Source organism: Girardinichthys multiradiatus, chromosome 7, assembly GCF_021462225.1.
Source record: "Girardinichthys multiradiatus isolate DD_20200921_A chromosome 7, DD_fGirMul_XY1, whole genome shotgun sequence".
Classification (NCBI taxonomy): Eukaryota; Metazoa; Chordata; class Actinopteri; order Cyprinodontiformes; family Goodeidae; genus Girardinichthys; species Girardinichthys multiradiatus.
In genome coordinates this window covers 36,105,402-36,124,105 of record NC_061800.1, presented here as the reverse complement: position 1 = coordinate 36,124,105, position 18,704 = coordinate 36,105,402, and the positions used below count along the sequence as shown (strand labels likewise).

The 18,704-nt window shown below is 38.1% G+C and overlaps 1 protein-coding gene across 4 annotated transcripts in view; it reads left to right on the top strand.

Moving 5' to 3' along the window:
- Positions 1-13,026, top strand: part of myo1b (myosin IB) — an 81,404-nt gene extending 68,378 nt beyond the window's left edge. The window contains exons 20-32 of one of the 4 annotated variants that reach the window (XM_047370172.1): positions 730-879; positions 963-1,031; positions 1,112-1,198; positions 1,510-1,596; positions 4,465-4,551; positions 5,241-5,327; positions 7,604-7,678; positions 7,781-7,915; positions 8,146-8,252; positions 8,377-8,509; positions 9,511-9,663; positions 9,823-9,953; positions 10,046-13,026. In XM_047370172.1, coding sequence (XP_047226128.1) covers positions 730-879; positions 963-1,031; positions 1,112-1,198; positions 1,510-1,596; positions 4,465-4,551; positions 5,241-5,327; positions 7,604-7,678; positions 7,781-7,915; positions 8,146-8,252; positions 8,377-8,509; positions 9,511-9,663; positions 9,823-9,953; positions 10,046-10,178 — 1,434 coding nt within the window. In that variant the 3' untranslated portion in view covers positions 10,179-13,026. The remainder of the gene's footprint in view (positions 1-729; positions 880-962; positions 1,032-1,111; positions 1,199-1,509; positions 1,597-4,464; positions 4,552-5,240; positions 5,328-7,603; positions 7,679-7,780; positions 7,916-8,145; positions 8,253-8,376; positions 8,510-9,510; positions 9,664-9,822; positions 9,954-10,045) is intronic. The other 3 variants (XM_047370173.1, XM_047370174.1, XM_047370175.1) reach the window with 3 other exon arrangements.
- Positions 13,027-18,704: the final 5,678 nt, after the last annotated feature.

The following is an 18,704-nucleotide window of genomic DNA, read 5'->3' as shown; positions in this document are numbered from 1 at the left end:
TAATTATTAGTGTTAGAAGAAAAACAGGGTACCTAGACGTGGGGTGGGGATATCAGACTTTTAATTTTTAGTACAGGGATTCAGTTGGGGTAAACAATCCCACATTCAGAAATGAACAAAATTCTTGGTCACAGCATTATTGGAACAACTGTAGGGGGCCTGAGATGGCCATGGAAGATTGACTTTGTGTTCGGACTATTTTGGAATCGTTATCCTTTTCAAAGATGGAAGGAGGACCCGTTTTCAGTGAAAAAGGTCCACAGCATCACAGATCCTCCACAATACTCAACAGTAACAATGGATGCTGTTCTGCATACTCATCCCTTCTTCCACTCCAGATTTGCGTAGTGTTTTGTTACCTAAAAGCTCAGTCTTCTCAGTCTCACCTGACCAAAGCTCACAATTTCAAGCAAAGTCTCAGTAGGTACAGCAAACGTCATCATTTTATTTTTGATGGTATGTCTGCAAAACATTTGACGTGTAGATGGTTGTTATGAAAACTTTGTCTCATAGATGTCGATATTTGCTGCAGTTCTTTATTTTTGTTAAACCCTCCTTTACAATCACTCTTACTGTGTGTATGATGGTTGTCTATGGTTACTAAAAATAAAACTGACGTCATTTTACCAGCCGAAGGTTGTTTTTGTTTTTTTCCTTAAACGGCTTGCTTTTGACAACACTGCTCAGTGTGTGAAATTCTGCACACTTATTTTCCTTCTCTCTATACAGCTCTTTTTCCTGGAGGAGAAGAGGAAGCAATGCCTGGAGGACCTTGCATCACTCATTCAGAAGATTTACAGGGGCTGGAAGTGTCGCAGCCACTTCCTACTGCTGAAAAAGAGCCAGATAGTGGTGGCGTCATGGTACCGCCGATACGCTGTGAGACTGCTTTCCAAACTGCTGCAGAGTTGCCAATACTTGCAAGCTTTGTTACTCAGATTGTTGCCATTTCCATTTAACAGCAACAAAAGAAATACCAGAAGATCAAGCATTCTACAACAGTGGTGCAGTCCTACATCAGAGGGTGGCAGGTATGAGGCTGCCTGTGAATTTATTTTTATCTGGAGTCATGAATAAATGATGAGTAAAATGTGAAATGTTTGTCTTCCAGGCCCGTAAACTCCTGAGAGAGTTAAAGTATCAGAAGAAATGTGAAGAAGCGGTGACCACCATTTCAGCCTACTGGCATGGCACACAGGTACGGTAAAGGCTCTTAAGAACAGAGGAAAGTAAGAAAGAGCATCATTATGGTTTATTGATATTTCCCTCCAAAACAATGTTCCTCAGCACTCGAGAGTATCACTGTTTTTTCATTTCTGCATATTAGGGTCACAGTTTTTCTAAGATTCTATTCTCTGAGCTTTCTTGGATTATGTTACTGCTGTTTTTCTTCTGTAATTCTGTTTCCTTTGAGGATTGCACATCTGCTCTTTCCTCTGTTTCTTTCAACTTTCCCTTCTCGATTTATCCCTCCTCACATCCTCAACCATTCCTACCGCATCCCACCAGGCTCGGATGGAGCTAAGGCGTCTAAAGCAAGAAGTGCGGAATAAACGCGCTGTGACAGTAATTTGGGCATACTGGCAGGGAACCAAGGTATTTCCACCTAGCTGTAGTGTGTAGCTGTCCCAGCTATCCTGTCACTGTTGTTTACAATGTCCCATTCCATTCTGACTTTGAAAGCACTTAGTTGCAAAGAAACACCGCTGAATGAACATAAACTCAAAAAGCCTCACCTTCATTTCTGTGTTGGTGCTTTGCCAGGTCTTTGCTCATTGGTCTTCAGTTAGATTCATGGCAGAAAAAAAGCTTTAAATCTTTAGGTATTCTGTTTAATATTTTGCTTCTCTGAATATATTGCAATAAGCACTTCCACCTTAAACACTCTACTGCTTTTTCGCTTTTTAAATGTGAAGACCGTACGCCTTTTTTTCCAGATTCTCTATCAAAACATTTGGGTCAGAGTGACTTTCGGTACTGTGATGCATCATCTCTTAACTCCGGCAGTGTCTGGGAACCAAGTAGACCGGCTGCTGTAGCTGAGAAAAAGCAACCTGTTCTCACATTCTTGCTTGATTAAGACACTCAGTGTCACACAGTTTCAGGCTTCCTTTGTTGTATTTTCCTTTCACCAAATGCCAAATAAATATTTTGTAGATGGATAAACTGGATTGCAGTCAAGCCCGTATAGAAACATGGCAATGTAGAGCTGCACAATTTTTATTTATCAGCTTTTTTCTTTTTGCTTCAGAAGGTTTCACTTATGTTTTATTTAAATAAAATACTTAGGTTTACATTTGTAGAAAGAACATTTGAGACTAAGAATGAATGCATGTTCATTTAGAAAGATTGCTGTGCAAAAATAAAATGTATCAAATCAGACTTTATTACAGTTTATAGTTTCCGTTGTGATATACTTGCTGATTGCTAGTGGAGATGCATTAAGTAACTGGGTGATGACTGGAATTGCTTGATTTTTAACTGAATCGGGCCTAATCAGTGATTGGCCGGTCAGGCACTAGATAATCTAATAATTTTCCTGATCAGTGAGCACACTCTACCAGGGGGAAGAATACTAGGTTCCGTTGATGCTCTTCAGTGTAGATGCTGTGACTGAGGTAAGATTTGTGGAAAATTGTAAAAAAATAATAATTTCATTTAGGCTAAAGAGAAAATGATAACAAGGCAGGCGTTCCCAAATTTAACTTGACATTTTGCTGAATGTATAAACCCAAAATATTTCATGTTTCTTTAATATTTATTTTTTTGAATTTACCAGGAAATACCCAAGCCTCACTCTCAGCACATCTTGCAACAGACTTGCAAAAAAGGGAAAATTTAATTTGTAATATCTCATTTAAATTATATTTTTGGATTTGCAAGTTCAACATGAAAAGCATTTCAGATGTTTATTTAATATTTTCAGCCAGCACACATTAAATTGCACATCTGTATCTATGCATTTTGTTATTTGTAATTTATCCTCACACATTCCCCATTTCGGCCCATTTTTGACTTGGCATAGTTCGTTACGAGATTCTCAGTTTGAAAACAGTGGGTAAAAACACCACTATCATGTTAACATTCACAAAATGGTATAATATGATTTAATTGCTTTTTATGTAAAAGAGAAAACTGTTCCTACTGGTGCAGAATTGACCTTGGTTATTGGATTTTTGTTGTCTGTAACATTATTTTTGATATAGATGTATGCGAGAAAAAAAATGGAATAGAATAAAAGACCCACTGAATTGGATTTCAGGCGCTTATTGCACAACAGAAAAATTGAGGGGTTTTTTTCTGCTCTGCTTCTCAGAGTAACATTTTCTTAGTTTGACTGTTCTCATGAAAATAAACAATACATAATTCAACAACCTAAAAATTTAGTTTGTATTTAGGGATCTATGTCGAGATAATTAGGTGTTTGTGTTGGGGCATGAAAACAGAATTTTTCTAATTTAAAATGAATGCCTGCAGCTGCATGGCTTTTCCTTGTAAGTAAAGGACAGCTGTAGAAGGCTTCTTTTGTCCAGCTGACTGGCAGTGCACATCAACAAGTGGATGGAGGTGTACTATGCTACTGTGCTCCACATGACCAGTGAAAACTCAGGTAATTCCAGCATTTTCCCTCTGGCATCCCATTAAAAGGACTTTGAACTGTATATGGCAGTTAGTGTTTTTGAACCTACAACTTTTTAAAACTCCATACTGAAAACTGGTCCATGTCCAGTTCTGACTGCTGGCAGGCCAGTTCAGTTTTCTCTCTTCCTCAGACATTGCGTTATCTAAACATTCCTGGGCAACCATTGAAAAGATGTAATCTTAAGGCTGCACATTTGTCTGAAACCTCATTACCACTGGCATTACAGGGGTTTTTAAATTACCTTTACCAGTACCACTGATGCAGCTCTCAAACCATCACTGACCTTTTGGTGTTGCTGCAGATAAATCTGGATGGTGCTTAACTTGTTTAGTCAATTACATGTGATGTCTATTGACAAATTTAAAAGAAAAAGATGGTCCATGTATGTTAACACATTAAGTGAATAGATTAAATTTAAAATATGTTTGGTTCATACTGCCTACAGATTTAAGAAAAGGAAGGAATGTCTGAACCAGACTTTTAGATGTTGGCGTCTAATTTCTGTTTTACAGTGGGAACTTTTTTCATCAAGTAAATGGTCATACCGCTGGAAGGAGATTAATCACACTGTAGATAATCTGTTAATCCATCTCAACCCTCTCATAGATTTTTGACGTCTTTCACTTTGACCCAATCGTATAAAGGTTTACCAAACATAAGCGGCACTCATCGTTCAAATTTCCCTCCTGAGTGACTGTTATTTGCCAGTGTTTCCTTATTGTTCCCTGTCATACCCGCTCTCCTTGGATAATTACAGTTTTGCCTGCCACTGAAAAAAAAAAAAGTAACGCTCATCTATAACTGCCACCACTTTTCATCAGGCCCGGAGAGAGCTACGTCAGCTAAAGGAGGAGGCGAGGAATAAACATGCCGTGTCGGTCATTTGGGCCGGCTGGCAGGGCACCAAGGTATTTGGGAATGTTGACCTGCCGTGACTTTTTGACTTGTCGCCTCCATCAACCCCACTCCCACCTTTTTATTTAAAGAAAAAAAGTCCTTGACATAGCAGTTGGCTGAAGTCATTCTAAACATTTCTCAGTGATGCAAGGCATTTTGCTCTACATCTCATGGCTTTGTCGGTGCTGAAGTTATAAGTGAGTTCTCCAAATATAACCGCACTCTTTCTGGTAGTGTGACTTTGAACAGGCATACATTACATCCTGGATTCATGGAATTTAGGGTTTGTTTGTTGCAACTTCCCTGTAGGTCCCTGCTTGACAACTGCATGCTGCTTGTGCACTCTGCATGACTTCCTATTACTGTGTAGCTAATGCATGTTCAGTCTTTGCATTGAAGCAGTTCTTAGTCTCTCTTAGATGGATTGCAACCCATCTGGATTGACTCTGCTGTAAGCCACACTACAGTTCCACATGGGTGTCTCAATATCCATCCACCTGATAAACACATCCATATTCAAGTGTAGATGCTGGAGCATTACAGCAATAACTTTGCAGCCTGTCAAAGGTCACAATGAGCTTGTGTGCCGTGTGTGTGCACACACCTTTGAAGCTGCTGCCTTCAAGCAGAACGGTTTTGACCTCTTCTGCTTCATCCTCTCATCTTCCACTGCTCTTTCTTCCTGCCCACACCCAAACAGGCTCGCAGGGAGCTCAGGAGGCTGAAGGAGGAGGCCAGGCGCAAGCATGCTGTCGCTGTGATTTGGGCCTACTGGCAGGGACTGAAGGTACCCACCAGCCCCACGGCGTAGCCATCATCACCCCGTGTGCCATCTGCTCCCTAACACTGTCCCTCATCACCCCTTTTAATCAGTTTTTGTTTTAAGTGCTCAAAGGCAGTCTCTGCTCTCTGTTGCAAATATTTTCCTTTACAAAGATGAGAAAGCGTCTACAGAACTTTCTATATTTATTGGCGCTCCTGATAAAGCTAATCTATTATTCCAGTAGCATAATCTCACACTGAAAAATTTAGATATTCAACTGCTTACTTGAGTGAACTTTTCCTTTTTTGTGCTGTTAACCCTTTATGCAATCCCATTTTGCCAATAGGGAGAACACTATGTATTCTCCAACCTTGCATAATGTTATAGGGAGAGACCTTCGACCTTTCCTCTTTACAGTCTTTGAAGATTAAGGGGGTCCAACTCCGGCCCCCAAGAGTAAATGGGTTGCATGTTTTAGATGCATCTCTGCTACTCCAGAGCTGAATTAATGGATGGGTTAACACCCTCATCTTGTTCTCCCAAGGCCTGGTAATGAAATGTATTTGATTCTGGAACATCTAAAACATTGAAGACCCTCGTTCTTGATTACTGTAGTTGGACAACCCTGCCTCTAGATTATCCAGAGTCTCGGGTTGTTTCCCCAGTTTAAATATGTCCATGGATCAAGGTTGATTTTTAGTGTCCGAACCAATATCCTGCTGTAAGACCAAATCAAAGTACCTATTTTCAGTTCACGAGTGGAAGCTATCATATTCTTATTGAAAATACCCAGGTATTTTGAAGAGTTCATTTGATAATGTGTTCTTTAAAGGTTTTGGAAAAAGAAATTGGGGCCTCAGCGTCATAGATTCTCCATTGTAACTAACGATGTGCATGAGGTGCTTTTTTAAATTGAGATTCTTCTTTTGTGAAACTCCACACTTATTTATGACCTAAACTGCCTATTCTTTGTATGCCCCCCAAACTACTGGTTGACTTGTAGAAGGTTTCGAATGACTATGGAAACTTTTTGACTTCAGGATGGCACTCTTGCTGCAGTTCTCAGTGAGCTTTGGAGATTGGTTTCTTTACATTTTGTATTTCTGTTATCATTCTGCTTATAGTGATAGCAAGATAAGATACTCTCCAAATATTTCTCCAACCTAATGGACAATGGCTTGAAGAATCGGGTCTCTGTGCCATGTCAGTTGCAGGGGTCACCAGTTTATACAAATCAGTCATTTTTACCCTCTGTCCAGCTCAATAAAGTTTGTCTCAAGCCACAAAAGCTACAGGACCCTTCAGAGAATTATATTTATATATATATATATACAGGTTTCCCTAAAAACAAGAAATTATTGATAATTTATTAGTGATGGAAAGATTCCAGAAGCTGATCAAAAAAGTATTTAGAATTTTTTTTAAATGCTTTTTAAAGGGTTGCCATTAGTTGAGGCACGACTGAATAAACCTTGGCGAATTAAAGGTTGGATTATTCTGCATTTTGCAGTGTGAGATTATGCAACAGTTTTACGAAGACTGTGTAGATAGTTTTATTTTAATTTCAAACTTTACTGATATGATTAAAACACCACGCCATGATTATAATCCTCATCAGCTTGTTTTGCCATTGTTTATCAGATTACAGGTGATTTACAACACCCAGTGTAAAAGTTTAACTCCCACTTTATACAAGAGTAAGTGATGAATATACATTTGTCTGTGCTGATGTTTTGAAGCAACAGCGTGCAACAGTTTTTCTACCCATTTCATGTAACATATTTCTGTGTGTTCTGTGTGTTACTGACCCTTAAAGCAGCACAGTTTGTTGCTCCACCACTGTTTGTTCTGCTTATTTTTCACTGTAGCTGTGTCTCTGTTTTGGGTGTTTACCTGTCTATTGTCTTTTTAGCAGTAAAAGCTTTCATGTCATTTACTACATTAATCTTTTTTCCATCATGATAATTGAGCACCAGTAGCCTGGATATCCACCTGTTATAATTCACCTTGTCACATAAAGGCCAATATGAAGGTTGTCATAACTATATCACCTTTTTTAATAATTATTTGAAGCAGGTATTGTATCCGGGATTATTTCTACCAAATTGGATTTGAGACTTGTCTTTGTTGTTTGTAACTAACAAAATGTCTTTCTTTTTTGAGTGTGCAGTTTTTGTTGCCCTCTTTCAATGTTCTGCTTTCCTGTCCCACCGTGCAGCGAGCCGACATTGACTTTGGAATTAATTCACATCTTATCTCTCTTTTTTTTTTTTTTTTTTATTATGCTTGTGTTCTCAAAGGTCCGCCGAGACTACCGAAAGTTCTTCAGGGCAAACGCAGGCAGGAAGATCTATAACTTCACCATCCAGAGGATTGTAAGTATGGTTTACATCTTTAACCTCTGGTGTTCTTGTTCATGTTTTCATGTTAACATTAATGTTGAAACTGAATATTTTCGCGTGTGTGCGGGTTTCTAGATGCAAAAATACTTCCTCGGACTGAAGAGCAAACTGCCCTCCATGTCCCCGATAGACAAGAGCTGGCCTGCCAGGCCTTACTCGTTCCTGGATGGAGTCCACACTGAGCTGCGGAGGATTTTCCATCTCTGGAGGGTTCGTCTGTCACATTCAGCCATGCTTGTTTTAAACTGTCAGAGTGAATGTTGTCTACTGCACAACTGCTTGACAAGTTTGTAGCAGAATAAAGGCAGCATTTCTGATTTTATTTTTGTTTTTTTGTTTTTTTAATAAGAGATGGACAGACAGAGTACAATGAGGAAGATGCACATAAAAACTAGTGTTTCCTGGCAGTTATAATTTATTTTGACTTGTGATGCAAACAGTGCAAGAAATACAGGAGCCGATTCACAGAGGAGAAAAAAGCGGTGTACGCGGAGAAGCTGGAAGCAAGCGAGCTCTTCAAAGACAAAAAGGCCGTCTACCCAAGCAGGTATCTTATATTTGCTACTCTGCAAAGCATGTCCATGATGTCAGTCATCTTAATTCTATGGCAGATTCACTCATTTTATATTTCATGTTATATGAGTATCTTTGACTCTGTCTTTGTGTCTCAGCGTGAGTCAGCCTTTCAAAGGAGACTACCTGGAGATCAGCAAGAACCCGAAATATCAGAAACTCAGCAGCGGCGTTGAAGAGAAGATTCTGCTGGCCGACGTGGTCAACAAGATAAACAGGGCCAATGGAAAGGTAGAAAACCTTGCAGCTTAGATGCAAGTGCTTTGGAAAAGTATTTTCACAATTTGTCACACTGCAATGACAAACTTCAATGTACTTTATTCTGATTTTATGTGATACATAGACACAAATTATTTTACAAAAACAAATGGTGGGCATTTGTATTTAGCATCCCAGAATCAATACCAGACCCACATTTTGCTGCAACTACAGCTTCAAGTGTTTTGGGACATGTCTATCAATCTACAGGCTGAAATATCTGTCCATTCTTCTCTGCAAAGTTTGTTTATAAGACAGATTCTTATTTGGATCTCTGCAACTCCTCCAAAGTGCTCCTCTTGGCTGCTTTTCTAAATTAATCCTTGCCTGGCAGTTTAGGTGGACGACCATGTCTTGGTATAGATTGAACAGGGCTTCATGAGATATTCAAAGCTTTTTTTTTTTAAAAAAAACCTGACCCTGCTTTACGCTGACTTTAACTTCAACTCTGACCCGTCTGGTGTTTTCCTTGGTCTTCAGGATGCTCATGTTATCTAATAAACCTGAGAGACTTTTTATTCTGAGATTAAATTATATACATGGACTAAATTTACTAATTAGGTGACTTCTGAAGACAACATGGATGTGAATTGATTTTTTTTGTAGGGATTTCAGAGCAAAAAGGTTTAAATACAAAGGCATGCCACACTTTTTAGATATCTAGTTGTAAAAAAATACAAACATATTTAATTTAAACAGTTTATCTCAATTACACAAAAACCAAATGAAATACATGGAAGGGTGCAATTGTAATGTAACAGTGTAAAAAAGTTCAAGGGATATAAATAAATTTCAAGTATTTCACCCAGCTGGATAGAAATTTCTAAATGTTTTTAATCTAAACTTTTCTGCTTCCATTTTTAAAATTGCATCATAGAAATACACTTGATAGAAATCTTGTACTTTAGATTGAAATAATGTTGACACACATAAAAATGATGGAATAAAACTGGTGTTTCTTATCATGCTTGCAGGGTTCATCTCGAATCTTTCTGCTAACTAAGAAGAGCGTCATTCTGGCTGACCAGAAAACGGGGCAGGTGAAGGCCAGCGTCCCTCTGCCAGAACTCGCAAGTGTGTCGACAAGCACGCAATGTGATGGCTTCTTTGCTCTCAAACTCAAAGAGGTAAGGAGGCAGTTGTTTTGATATGTAGTTTTTGATTATCTTTAAAAAAAAAATTTGTTTTTTGGTTGGCATCAAATCGTTCAAGATCGCATCATACCTTTGCAAACAAGATGATGGGAAATTGCTGAGTGAATTAAAGATTCAGTGTTGCCTCAACAGGGTTCAGCCTCTGCTGGCAAAGGCGACTTCTTGCTCAGCAGTGATCATCTGATTGAACTAATTACCAAACTGCACCGCATCAGCTCCACGGCTGCAGACAGGGAGAAGCTCAGCGTTGACATCTCAGATGAGTATGCAGAATCTTGGGTTTATTTCCAGGTCATAGCGATGCCTCCATCTTCTTGATGTTTGAAGTTGTTTTTTTTCGTCTCCGGTGTTGCAGGTTTCTGGTGCAGTTCAAGCAGGACAAAGTGTGCGTAAAATTTATCCAAGGCAGTCACAAAAACGGCAACAGCGTGTCCTGCAAACGCAAAAACAACCGCCTGCTGGAGGTGTCCGTACCCCCGTCGCCATAAAATATAGAAGGAGGGTTTGTCGCCTAACTCAAACCCTCTAGGCTTGACAATCGCCACCCCAGTGCCAATCCTGAGCCCAAACACGTGCTGTTGTTTGGCTTGTTGTGTTGTTCCTTACAGATTTACCCTGGCACCGCTATAGCTGAAATAATGGGCCACTAATTTCTTAATTTGTTTGGCAAAGAAAGCCCAAACTAAAGGGTTGCATGCCACAGAGATTTTGTGTAAAAAGGTGTAAAGAGCTGATGCCGGAGCACAACCAACTTTTGTTATACCTGTGGCTGTGTCGTTGCCTCTATGGGAAATTAGCTTTCAGAGAAAATGTCAAAACAACTTAAAGTAGAGCTCCAGCTTCAAACGTTTCAAACTCATCTGCTTTTAAGCTGTTCTGAGTCTGGCAAGAAAGATGGCTTAAAATTTGAGATGGGCTTTGACACTGGATTTGGGCTTAAGTCTGTCACATTTAGTTATTTGACAAACCTGAATACTGCATTTGCTTTAGCCTCTGTCACAAACGGAGGTCCTGACCAGAAAATTACAATGATTGTGTGTTGTTTTCTTGTTTGTTTTTTTTCTTCTTGGATTACAGCACAGTTGGCAGTTGTGTAAAAGTAAAATGTAATTTGCTAAATAATTGTAAAACACTTTGTATTCATTCATACGTGCCATTAAACAGGTGTAAACACAATACTATACGACTGATGATCCTATTTATATTGATGCCAAAAATTAATAAAACAAAAGTTTTTGATTGCACTTCACATCATTTCCTCTGTTTGGTACAGTTGGTAATAAATTACAATCATTATTCAATTTGCTGAGTAATTGTAAACTGTATTCATGTCGAGGGTTATTTGGAGTAGACATTAGGCCAGTTTGAGCCAAACTTGGTTCCAAATAGTTTCCACAAATATTTTTTTTCCTCTTCAAAACCTGACCATTGCAACCAGTGCTAATTTTGTGTGCAATATTGTCTTTATATTTCTGGCAGTTACCTTTCCTGTGCCATAAGATGTACATAGGCTTTCTAGGCTGTAGCTGTGATATGGACACAGACTTTAGATTCCTAATTTTAATGTGCATTGGATGTTGTTTTTGCCTCTACAGCTTTAGTTATTGTAGTGTTTGAACCACGTTGATCTACATTTTACAAGGGAACAGACCAAATGTTTATGGGATAGTTCAGGATTTTTGATGTTGGGTTCCATTAAAAGGTTCTAGATGGTTAATATCATACCTACAGTAAAGTCTTTGCATCTTCATTTAATATAATTCCAGAATAGTTGGAACTGGAGGCTGAACCAAATGGTTAGCTGGTAACCAGAGAGCAACCAAGACCAAAGCATACTTCTACGTCTTAAAAACCTTAGTTGTTTATTCGAACGTTATTTTCCATACCATTAAACCATTTATGTGGATTGTTATTTATCCAGAAACTGAGGATTTACACAGGAGATGGAAGCCGGTGGCGGTGCAACACCAATGATCTTCCTGTGTGAAATGTGTACAGAGCACGCAACATAAAACCCTCCTGGTCAGCGTATGAATTGAAGTGTTAAAATAAATACCATTCACTTACTCCACTAATAATTGAGCTTTTTCCCACTGCTTTCCTCTTGTAACCGACAAACTGATCAGAAACACATTTCATGTTCCATTCTCAGCATGTATTTCCTACATGAAGATCACTGGTGTCACACACCTCTTACCTATGTAGACCGTAGAGATATTCTGCTTCATACAAACCGCTATGATCGTTTTTGTAACCTACTCTTAGCCATGACCGCTTTCAGACAAGCTGTTAGCCTCAGACTCTGGAAGAGTTATTTATTTGTTCCTGGACGCTGAAGCTAACGGTCTGAAATGGGCCTAGACCCAAGCAAACGTCTATCATCCTGAAACCACTACAGTAAAAAAAAAAAAAACATTTAGTCGTTTGTGTTAATGCTACTTATTGAACTTATCAAGTCATATTTGCATTGAGCTGTTAGTTAAATGGAAGCATATGGTTATCTGTCACCAGTAATCTACCTGTGTGGAATGCAGTTAAGAAGCATAACATTAGAGCAGTTTGTTTTACACTGCTTTAACGGTGAATGCTGTACAAGTTCTGCTCTCAGTACCCATTTTGCTCAGGTGTCGTGCCTCATACCACCATATCCTGTTCTCTTGTGTAAATCATCAGCTTTTGGTTTTATAAATTGTATAAAATGGTGTTGGCACAAATCTTTTTTTAAGGTTAAGTCTTAAGATTGTATGAGACTGGTCGAAGTAATCTTGATTTATACTAAATGAAGAAGCTAGATTAGATGTCAACACTTGTATTGAAAACTTCTGTTTCTGTTTTTTTTTTTTTTTTACATGTTCTCAATCATTAGTTGTTCTTTTATACAAAGCAAAGCCAAATTTAAGATAATCAAAAAATGCATTAGAGCTTTATTTTTATGCATGTTGACAAATTTAGATATCCAAATAGATTTTTGTACTTCTGATGAGGGCTTGTCTAGAGAATCATAGCACATTAGTTGATGAACTTTTTTTTAAATTTATTTTGAGACATCATGCAGGGAAGTCGCATGCATGGGGAGGGGTAATTGAACTGACGGATTTTCTTCAACTCTGTTTTGGTGTGGTTTTACATTGTAACATATTTTTCCTTGCCATTTTTTCCCCTCTTGATTTGTATTTCAACAGTGGCTAGAGCTTCAGAATGATATCTGCATTCTCGTGTGCCTAATGTTAAATGGTGTTAAGAGATGGATCATGAAAAAACAATATTTTAGTAGAACGTGTTGTAACATTTGCAAGCATTCTTTTTAAATTAAATAAAGATCAATGATAAATGTTGTCCTGGACTACTGTCTTTTTTTCTGCTTTATTTATATTAAACCTAAATTCATGGATAAGCCACACAGATCGTTGACCTTTGTGCCTAAACCTTTTGTTGCATGCCATGTACCCCACATCCCAACATTATATCACAGACTTTGAATGCTGCCTATCAGTATCATCAGGGGGTCTAGTTTGAAGGCGTTTAGAGCTGAACGACCAAACCTTGCAGTCAAGCAGTTGGCCAGATGTTTTCCATTACATCTGGGGGGGTGGTATCCTGGGGTTAAATTCCGCAACTTTGGGAGAGATGCCGGCAACAGGTCTCGAGGGATCAGCCCTCTGATTGAACAGAGTGGTAAAAATAGCAGACCATTTTGGGCTACCCAGTACCCGGTTCCCACCACTCGGCAGGCTGGGAAAGGAAGGCGGAGTCCCAGCACTCCCAGTAGATATTATTCAACTCTCTGTGGGACTACAAAGGAACTGAACAATGCAGGCTAACCATGTAGAAGGTCTGCAGTTTGCAAATCTGCATCACACTATTTTGAAGAGAAATAAGTTTGCAGACCAAACCATGAAAAAATCTGCTTGTTATAATGTCCCAATGCTAGTATGGCATGGTGTGCTTAGAATAGTCACAATTTTAAACAGTTAATGTTCCTTATTTTTCATAATGGCAAGATTTCCTTTATAAACATCAACCAGTTAAAAAGATAAACACTGTTTCCTTCCATGAGGGGCATCAGAATGAATGTAACACTTGAAGCTAGTTCCCCTAGGTTCTGCTGACATCTTCTGGATTGTTCTCAACATTACAACAGACAGAAAGCTGCAAGGGGAAGAGTTGAAGGAAGAAAGCATGCATTTCTTCTCTTCATTACTCTGGATAAAACCATTTGCATAAGGCAGGATGTGGCATTTTGGTTATGTAACTAATGTAATAAAGCTTTTTTTTTTGAAGATTTTTATGTAAATCCAATATTTTGATTTGTATGGATCAATGAAACTCCAAGTAAACTCAAAATTAAATACTTTTTGACCTGCAACATGCTGTTTGTGGAGAAAAACTAACATCTTTAATCCCTAAGATATGTTAAAGGCTTTAAAAGACTTGAGACTGGAGTGGACTGGGGTGTACTTGTTGGGCTGCTGGCTGGAAAATGTACCTTTTTTTTTGCTCTGACACTGAGAGGAAAAAGTAGTATTCATCAGTTTATTCTGCAGAATCACCATTTAGCCAAACATAACATCTGCATTTCTTTGAACTTTTAGACAAAGGCCCTAATATACTGCAACTGGGAGTCAATATAAGAATGTTTTGTTTGAAGTAATGAGTCTTAAGCAGCTCCTCCTTCCTTTTTTCTTCTGTTTGGCTCATTTTGCTGCTAGCTCAATAGTTCTCATTAGCAGAGATGAAACACGGCATTTGTCTTTAGGATTGGGCCGAAAATTGTTACTTTTTGTACCTTTCATTTTGATATGTAAATGTAGCTGTTTGTGTAGTTAAAATGAAGTCCTACACACCGTAAAACATAATGACATTACCCATGTCTTCTAGCCATTTATAGTAGTTCTACAGTATGATGCCTGTTGGATACGGCTTATTTTTTTTGTAGAACTATGTAACATTAGTCTCTAACAATAACTATCAAGTACATATAAAACAAAGATCTTTCAATTGACTGACACACGTGGTGTTATTATTGGAAAACAGACCCCAGATAATCATTCTCTATGTGCTATAGTAGTTAGCTAATCATGCTGATTCTGCAAAGCTGTAACCATATCTTGATTGATTTTATTTCTGAGTGGGATAGTGGAGGCTCAACACATTGGCTGCCTCCTGCTGATATCATGTGCTTTACATCTTTGTTATGAATAATGTTTCTTGAAATCATACTTTGTAAGGCTTCCTTTTACTGCACTTATAGATGAAATTCATTTAGGCATGTTTCTACCAGCTTTGTACATTTAGAGACTTAGAACTTCTCCATATCTCCTTTACAAAATAGGTCAAGCTCAGTCAGATTTGATGGGGAGCAATAGTAAACAACGGTTTTCAAGTCTTGTAAAAGATTCTCAGCTGGTTCAGGCCTGGACTTTTACTAGGCTGTTGTAACACATAAATAAGCCTAATCTATTTTATTGTAGCTCTGGGTGTATGTTCAGTGTCTCTGCCCTGCCTGAAAGGTCAACCTCCTCTCCAGTCTTAAGTTATTTTCTGCTTTTGACAAGATTTCTTCCATCATGGCTCTGTATATAGCAGAAACAATTTCCCTTTTAACTTTGAGCAGCTTCCTTGTCCCTACTAAAGAACAGTAACCCCACAGCATGATAATGCCACTACCATGTATTGACATGCAGATGCCGTTCAGGATGATGTGCAGTGTTAGTTTTACTACACACATAGCATTTTGTGCATAGGCCATAAAATAAAATGTTGGCCTAATCTCACCAGAATACTGCCTTCCACGCTACTGTGTCCCCTATAGGCCTGTGGCAAACTGCAAACAGGGCTTCTTATGGCTTTCTTCTTGACACTCATGAATCCATAAAGATTATATTTGAAGAATCAGAAGTTCTGCAAGTTTTACCAAATTAAATTCAAGACTTTTTATGACCTTTTCAATTTAAATTTCAAACCTACATGAAATAAGAAAAAGGAAATTAATGTTTAACAACTTAAATTTAACTTACTTGACAAGTAAAGCAAGTTGAACACAAATATGTCTCTTATTTTAACTCTACATTAAACCTCTACAACATTTTCCCCTGAATTTTGAGATTTTTAACTGTAAGAAAACATTAAGGCCATGTACTATGTACTACTGGTCTATCATGTATAATCCTAATAAAAAAGACTAAGGTGTGGGGTTGTACTGTGACAAATTATAAAAAATGCAAAGAGAAAGAATACATTTGATAAGCACTGTAACATATGTATTCACAGGTAAACCTATTGTATGAGGTACAGTTATCAAATTCCTCCTTTTTAGTTAAATCTTAAGAAATGCACAATTAAAAACATATTTACCAAATGGAAGTAGATCGTTTTAGTGTCAGACATAGGCACAGACTTAAGTAGCAAAGACACATTAAATTAGATAAAAGTAAAGGGAAACTGCATGGGATTTTCATAGACCCAGACAGATGGAACTGATAAAGGTTTTGCCCCTGGCTGTGTCAGATAAACCTGGAAAATGGAATCAGGGGTAGGAAGAAATCTGAATAATGAATTCTGCTGGGTGATGAAGAGTATGTGTCCCCGTCCTGCCCTTGTGTCACCAGCACACTCAATGGTTTCAAATGTGTATCCATTATCACATCAATGGACAAGAAGGGTAGGAGGAGGGGAGATACAGATCGAGGGTATTGAGTAAGCTTCTGCGACACCATCTGTGTCGCAGAAGCTTAACATAAGCGAGCATAAGCGAGGAAAGAGCTAATCACTTCAACACAGTATCCCAATATGCATGTTTTTATCTGACCACTAACTTCACTAACAAGTAAAAACATTACATCCAGTTTAAAAAAGGTGCTATTTTTTCAGATTTTAGTAGTTTTAGCTAATTTTACATTACTAATGCTCAGTAGTTGTCAAGTTAGTAGAGGTGTTTATCAAACTGAAAAGAGCCTATGGAAAATAAAGAAAATTTGCCAAATGTACAGCTAGTTAAAATGCAAACAATACAAAGACCTACATGCTAAAGAGGAGTCAAAGGAGTTCATTTTTTTTAAAGATAATCTGTCTCATAGTCTACTGTCAGGACATAGTGACACTGTTAAGAAATATGTAAAAAATAAATATTTTTTTTTTTTACAAAAGTTATCTACTCCAGCTTTGAGGAATACCATAATATTTATTACTGTCCGTAGGTTTGTAAGACTGTGAAAATCTTAGTTAACATGCACAAGAAGAACTGGCAAGTTGAAAATAATCACTAAAGTGACACCTAAAGCTACCCCTCAGTTGCAACTGTAGTTTGCACTTAATGGATGTCTAAAGGAAGGGTCAGGGAGATCTTTCAAATCCATTGAAGCTTCTGTGTTGAAGTTTCCTTGGGATACACACAGAACCCAAAGTTGTCTCTCAGTACTGCAAATCCATGTAAGGTTGTGTGTACTGCTGTGTGCATGCATTTTGAGAGTCCGGTAAAAGTAGAAAAACTCTATATACCTGTATAAGCATAGTCAATATTCCATGTACTAGTATTGAAGGAAAAGCAGGAAGTTGGAAAAGTAGCGATATAAAACACCCACAAGCCATTGCTTCTAAAGTTGTAGAATTTCTTATGCTATTATCATTAGTTTTTTCCAATGCAGAAACAATTAAGGCAAACAATTACCTGTTAGTTGGTGTTGTTGATGAGTTTAATATTAGATATTTGGAGCAACAATGATACATGTCTGTTCACCAGTGGGTTACATGTTGCATGTGCTCAGTAACTGAGAATGCTAAAACAAATAGAAGCATGTATCTGATATGTTAAAAAATAGTGCCAATATTGCCTACAGCTTCTATGGGCAAACTTGTCCATCTTATGCATTTGTTTGCGAAATTTAACCTTCCTGGAGATCTATTCGACTGGTCCTGCTCATCTTTCAAGTCAGTAACCATAACCAGAATACTTTAGTCAATGCTATCCACTCAATAAAATTAAAGAGATTTATGACAACGTCTTAAGGATACTGGAGGCAAAGAAGCCAACTCTTTTAACAGGGTACTTTCCCCTGTGTGGACACTAACACTTTCAAAGCAAGTAAAGTGATAAATCATCACTACCTCTGTCCTTATTGAGCTAGCAAGTGCATATCGGTGTTCAGTCCAATGAGCGAAGGCAACATGTGAACAAGAGCAGCTGTGAAACTGATATGGATTAGCAAATAGCTCCACACACATCATTAGGTGCTCATTTACAGACATTAAATAAGAAGCCAGGTGGAACTGCCAGGCATGTGTGCCTCCATGTAGTAACACTTTTCACCTACACCTCTCTGTGTAACACCTGCAAATGAAGAGCTTGTTTTACTATCAGTGCTTTCATCCTGCCTTTCCTCTTAGCAATATTTTTCTTTTATATATTCAAACCTCATCCCCTGTATAAAGATGTTAGTGGTCAGATTTAAAATAGCCTTTGTTAAAGATTCTGGTGTCCTGAAAAAAGCTAAATAAAACAAAAGAAAAAAGACCTTTTAGTGGCATCATCTAATAGTTTATTAACTGTTTTTATTCCATGTTACTCTAAACCCTTAGTTAGCTCAGACTACAGTCAGTCAGTCAGTGTCTGCAGTTGGTCCACAGAAAGTTGCAGGACAGAGGTTTTAATGCAGAGAAGAAAGAGATATAGAAAAAAAGAGATAAAGAGAAAGAAAGATAAATAAGAGGTATATGAGGGAAGAGGGGAATTCGGGAATGAAAAATAAATGATAATAAATGTAAACATTTAATCATTTACATCAAGCAGTTACAGTTTCCTTACTCAGCTTTTGAAGCCTCTAACAGGTTTTCTTTCAGGATTGTCCTCTGTTTAGCTCCATCCAACTTCCCATAAGGATTGCCACAGCACAATACTGCCACCTCCATGTGTCACTGTAAAAATAATGGGCTCTGAATGATGGCCAGTGTTAGTTTTTTGGCACACATTGCATCTTCCATTGGCCAGAAAGTTAGCTTTTGTCTCTTCAGTATCTATT